This window comes from Alligator sinensis, unplaced genomic scaffold, assembly GCF_000455745.1.
Source record: "Alligator sinensis unplaced genomic scaffold, ASM45574v1 scaffold460_2, whole genome shotgun sequence".
Taxonomy (NCBI): Eukaryota; Metazoa; Chordata; order Crocodylia; family Alligatoridae; genus Alligator; species Alligator sinensis.
In genome coordinates, this window is record NW_005842668.1 from 103,076 (window position 1) to 109,304 (window position 6,229).

Genomic DNA, 6,229 nt, shown 5'->3' on the forward strand with positions numbered 1-6,229 from the left:
GCTCTTTGCGTCTGCTCGTTTTTTCTGCCTTTTCTCTTACTACTTAGGATTCAACTCTTCAGAGAAGGGACTCTTTGGCTTGTCTATCCTGGGTCTGATTAAGGATCATGTAAAAGACAGGGTTGAGTATGCCCTGCCCATGTGAGTTTACTGACATGCTCCACAGTGAAAATTTGCCTGTGAGTCTCATCCCTGGTCCCTGCTCTCAGACCTACTGGAGAGCGCTCAGGCTCAGACCTCAACAATGGGTACCGACAACAAGTCCAGAGCTACCTTGCAAGCAAACTTTCAGCTTTGGAGTGTGTCAGTGGATTTGCTTGGGACTTGTTCTCCCATAAACATGTGACTTATGCAGGATAGACAAGCCCTCTCTGTGCTGGTACATTGTCTAGCACAATGGTCAGAACTTGATCAAAAATACTATGACAGCAACAGCTTTGTTAGACTGGAGGGAACCAGTCTGGAACTGTTAGGTATAGTGATGCTGCCTTGAGACAACTGCTAAAGCAGTCTTTGCAAAACTCTCACTTGGTGCCTTGTAAGAGAGAGAGTGAGGCAGAGAACCTGAGCAGTGTTCAGTTCGGAGGAAGACCTTTGTGTAGTAGAGCGCAGAAAGGTTCCCATAAATGAGTTATGGCCTCATAGAATTCCTTTGTATTCCAGTATACAATTCATGTTAGCTCAAGCTGCCACTTGATAAGGCAGGTTTCATTAGGTCCTTTCCAGCTGGGGTTTGACAATTGTGTAATTCTCATGATTGGGATTTGTAACGAGAAGCCATGGGTACTGGCAGCTAAATAAAAACGTCTTTGAGATGATAACTGTTTAGGGAAAGCTTTCCAGTGGGTGGGGAATGGTAGATTGTCTAAAGGGGTCTGTAAGAATCTGTCTTCAGTGATCTTTCCTTCTTGTTCCAGGGTTTCCAGTATGTGCTCCTCAGATGCTAGGATGCACTGTTTACAGCCCTGCCAAAGAATGCTGTTATAATGACAGGCATCTGACACGAAGATTGTCGCTGTGGGACATTGCTCCAGCAGGGACGTCCTGAGCTTGTGCTCCCCCTCTCCTGGCAGAGGCAATGGACACCCACGTGGACCTCCTGACAGAACTGCAGCTGCTGGATAAGGTGCCCACATTGGAGAGGCTGCGGGCAGCTCAGAAACGCAGGGCTCAGCAGCTGAAGAAGTGGGCCCAGTATGAAAAAGAAATGCAGCACAAGAAGCGGAAGCATGAGAAGAAAAGGAGCACGGTCAACCGCAAGAAGGTATCTTTTGAGGCCAGTGTCGCTCTGCTGGAGGCTTCACTGAGAAATGATGTGGAGGAAGGTAAGGCCTAACAGACTCCTTATGGTTTGACTACTCATGAACTCGGTGTACTTCCAAATGGTGTGCATGATCGCCTCCAGTAGTGTCTGTCCGGGAAGTGCTGCCCTCGGGTGCTTTTCTGCAGTGAGTCGGGCATGTCAGACATCCAGACATCATCATTAGGCTGAGGTGGTGTGAGCACTGGTGTGGGTACTATTAAACACTGATGGCAAAAATAGTGGCTCAGTTACAGGATGAGAAGGGGGAGCGTCAGGGGAAACCTTATCCCTTTTACTGCCCTGTCTTCTCACTCCTTTATATGCAGAAGCATAGGTAGAGAGATGACCTATGACTGTCATATATAATGACTACCATGTATAACTGTTTACTTTTATGGAAGGATTTAAAAGTGCTTTATCCACAATGCATCAAGCATTTTAACACCTCTGCAAGGTTTGATGGTATTGGAGCTGATTGAAAACTGGAACAAAATTTTTCAGAATTTCCCACAGAAAGGAAATTCTGGGATGAAAAGTTGGAAATGGAAAATACAAACATTTCATTTTGCAATCAAGATGCTCCCCCCCCACTTCCCCCTCCTCCCTCTGAATTACTGAAACCAAAATTGAGTTGCAGCTCTGGATCTGTTGGCTCAGAGACGGTTAGCTATGTTAGTCTAAATTCAAGAAGGTGGCAGGGTAGGTTTGCACCTTATAAATTAACCAAAGTAGGTAGGTAGGTAGGTAGGTAGATGCCACCAGCTTTTGGGAGCTGAAGCTCACTTGATCAGATGCTGTTGGCTCTGCCAAAGCTTCTTGATTTCTACTGCCCCATTATCCAGAGCAGAATGATGGGGGACCTAGAAGCTTTGGAGCCTGAGTGCCATAATTTAACCCAAGATCCTCAGACTTCTCAGACTCCGTTCTACAGAACCAGGAGCAGAGTCCTGACTAAAGCAGGGACTCTTCTCAGCTCTGTGACATGACCCCCAAACTGGGGATCCCCATACCTACTAAGTGAGCTGGAGCATAGCAAGGCAGGTTTTCATTATTGGAGCCCCATCCATGTTTCAGATTCAACCAGTTAATATTTTTTTAAGGAAAAATGTGTTTTGTTTAAAAAATAAATAAATAAAAAAAATCCAACCAGCTCTAAATGAATGTTTTCCCCATGTGGGAATGGGGGACTGGAAGGGGCCTCCTATGACATCTAATCCAGTTGTCTCCATTCATAGGCAGTCATTTACTCAAGGCATTTCTCAAAATGACCATTTCAAGCCCTCAGGTACAACCATATTCACAAAACCGGCATGAAATGTACTTCACAGGTGGAGAGCTGATGTGCAGAACAGTGAAGATGCTCTCCTCAAGATTACTAAGGAAATCCATAGCAGAGCTGGAAACAGTACCCAGATGTGCTGTATTCCAGTCCCATCATAACCACTAAACCACTCCACTCCTTCCTGATGCTTGCAAAACTCGAGGAACATTCTTGTATTTACACTTTTCCACAAACTATGTTGATTTAATTAGTCTTCCTGTGTTTCCCACCAATACTGTCCATATCTGCTAACAGCCTGAGACCTTGCAACATGAATTTGATCCCATGGCAAGCATCCAGAATGAGATCATCTTTAGGACACTCCTGGGTTACTCTGAGTTTTTTGCCTTTTCACTTTTCCTGGAAATGGTTTGTTCACTGAGTCAGATATAAGAGAATCAAATCACTTATCACTTCACATACAATTTACTCTCAACCAGCTCCACTGTGTAGTTCTTGGTCAAAATGATTGTTTTGAACAATGTTGTTACCTAATTGCACTGAAAACTAGAACTAAAATGCAAAACCTAGTGTGCAAAAGTGCCTGAGGAGCAAAAGGAACTTGTATCAACCCCTATGGTGGCTGAAGGGAGTGCTGTCTTTCCAGATTGTAGAGGCTATGAAAAGATTTATCTGGGTTTTGACAGAGAAGGGACAATGCCTGGAACCTTGGACAGTTTTTCACTGCAGTTCTTCTGATGAAGATTTATATTGTGAATTCTGTCCTCTACCGCACGTTGAGAGCCCTTTCTTCTCTTGCAGATTGCTACTTGACAGGTGTGGCTACATCCTGCCTCATTATTAAGGCATTCCCCCATAAGGGTAATGTCATGATGATAGTTGCACAGTCCTTGGACTTGCATTGCACTTCCTAAGGCTGAGGTTATTTCCTTTGACTTCTCTTCAAAGGATGTGGGGGAGGGCAGTCTGGACTACCCTTCAAAGATCCTCCCATTGTTGTGTCTCTAAGGTTCCCTTGTATATTACTTAATGCCTCGCCAGTGCATATTTTACATATAGAACAAAGTGGCTCATTCTTAAGGTGACCATAATCATTTGAGTGAAATAACTTGAGGGACAGGGGTAGGGGGCGTGCTAGGGGGCAGGGCCAGGCAGGACAGCGTGTTGCTCATGTGTACATGCTCCGTCCCCCTCACTCCCCAATGCTCCCAAGAGCTGGGCCGGGCAGGATGGGTGAGTGGGTGGTGGGTGCATGTGCACGCGCCTGCACACACACGCACGCACCAAAGCGTTGGCCCTATACCTGAAAAATTCCCAGTTGTGCACATACAGTGAAGTAGGTCAGTTATGTGGTACATTGGAGATTAGACCAGAGCCTGGTCTTCTAATGTTTCCTTCCCAGCTGCACCAAGCCATTATTTTCCCTGAAGGAACAACCTTCTTTGGATGCCAGATAATCACTCTGGGTGCCCATACATGAGCAGGGAGGCTACTGCGACGTACTGTAATTCCAGCACGTCGGAGCAGACTTGATTAATCGAGTCTGCTGGAGCGTGGCAGTTACTGGACTCCAGCAGTCTTCTGTGTCTTGTGTATCAGTGTCCCCATACTTCAAAATGGTGACGGGGATGCTTTATCTAAAGCTCGTTCGATGAGCTGTAGATAAAGCACCTCTACTGCCATTTTTGAAGCTCAGGGATGCTGCTGCACAAGGCACTCCAGGCTTTTTAAATAGAGCAGCTATTGGAACTGATTTTAATTAAAGGTGTCCTCCCCACCACTACCCAGAGCACAGGTAGAAACACCCCCTGGCCCTGGTGCTATAGAAAGTGATTTTCTTATTGCTCACAGGCATAGATGTTGGGCTATGTTGGATGCAAGAAGTAAGCTTGCTATTCAAGATCTGAATTTCCTCTCCTACTTTAGTGGGAAAGTCGATCTCTGCAGTGTAATGACAGGGGCCTGTTCCATTTAGCTGAGGCCACTAAGGAGGATGTTCCTCTTATTTGCCACTTGTGTCCCTGTTTAATACACATGAAACCAACAGAAGTGGAAAAGTCCATTCCAGTATTGGCTAGAAACATTAAACCCTGCTCTAGAGACCCTTTTGGCTAACTGAAGATAAGGGTTGGGGCAAGAGAGGGTTTCTGTTCTCAGTGTAACCCGTGCAGTACTCCAAAAGGTACCCTCTCTCCAATTGAAGGGATCAAAGCAGGTGCACAAGCGCTGTGGGAGGTGTAGGGACTCTCCTCCCCCTATAGAGCAGAGCCAGACCACCAATGGGGACTTAACCATATACCTTTTAATGAAGGAACAATACTGGGAACATAAACAGGCATAATCAGGGGGTATAGTGGACACCACAATGCCCCAAGGGGGCAGGATTCAACAAAGGTTAGACACTTACAATCATTGGCAAAAGACGGGGTTAACGAAATATAAAACACAAACAGCAGAGCAAACGATACTGGTTGGGGAAATATAAAAAGGCACAAAATACAAAATGTCAAAAGGACAAAGAAATATAGGGCCTAGGTACCTGGAGGGGGAGAAAAACACAATGGCTTCTTTCTACTGCAAGAAGAATTTCTCCTTGTTAGCTCACTCACCCCAAGTCACCAAAGCTGGGACTTGAACTCAGATCTCCAGCGCAGTAGGCAGGAACACTGCCACACAGCCACCAGTGCTAGGCCTGCTTCAAACTGCTAGGGGTCTTGACCTTCCTGGAGCCCTGGCCTCACGTGGAGCTGCCTGGTCTCTGATTGGAGGAGCTGAAAGCCAAGCTGGGAACCCCTCAGGTCACTGCTCAGATCCTCCTGCTGGCCACAGCCTCTCGTAGGGGATCCTGGAGCCCAACAGGAAGCCTCTCCTGCTGGCCACACGCCATGCTGCTAAGGGTCCCACTGCTGCCTGCAGGTCCTGCTCTGTCAGGCTGTTCTGGGGAACTGCTTCTGCCCCACTGGCTCAGCTCTTGCCAGCTCTTTGAAGCTCCTTCCTCCTAGTCCCTTGCTGGTCTCCCCTGAGTCCCTTGCTGCCCCTTTTATCCCCTTCCAGGTGACTCAAGGGGCCAATCAGGGGTTCATGAGGGGTGAATCTCTGGGGCCTGATTGAGGAAAGGGAATCCCAAGTCCTGTAATCATCTTTTGCCCTTTCAAAACCCCTGGGCTAGGTCACTGCCAGCTAGCCTGTCACATCAAAATAGCAATTGCTTCCCCATTTAGCTGAATATTTCAGATGCCTCAATGATTTTAATGTTATGGAGTTGTACTAAATTAATTTTTCAAGCCTAAAAATACCTTGGCCAGGTTTTGGCCCTGTTCTGGCCCCTTACTGTTGCCTGGTCATTGAGAAAAGGGGTAGGGAGAATCTAACTGGAGCTGTTGGGCTGAGAAGTCTCCTTGTAGAGAAGAGTTTTACTAGTATATGACAGGCAGAGCCTGCTCCATGCCAAGTGACCTGCACCAGTTTTCAGCTACTGTAACTGCCTCTGCAGTTCTTATGTGGGGAATTACTTGAAGGGAAGATAAATGAAAAAGAACATTAGGCTGAGGAGTTAATTTGAGGGAAATTAAAGAATTTAGGTCTACAGTTTGGCTCAGAGGTGACTAGGCTGGAGAATATACAGTTTTAATGCCTTTCTTTCC

At 46.4% G+C, this 6,229-nt stretch overlaps 1 protein-coding gene across 1 annotated transcript in view; it reads left to right on the plus strand.

Annotated features, from left to right (window-relative positions):
* The first annotated feature begins 915 nt into the window (after nt 1-915).
* PPP1R16B (protein phosphatase 1 regulatory subunit 16B) overlaps nt 916-6,229 on the plus strand; it is a 68,449-nt gene continuing 63,135 nt past the window's right edge. The window contains exon 1 of the mRNA XM_006033837.3: nt 916-1,325. Coding sequence (XP_006033899.1) covers nt 1,079-1,325 — 247 coding nt within the window. The 5' untranslated portion in view covers nt 916-1,078. The remainder of the gene's footprint in view (nt 1,326-6,229) is intronic.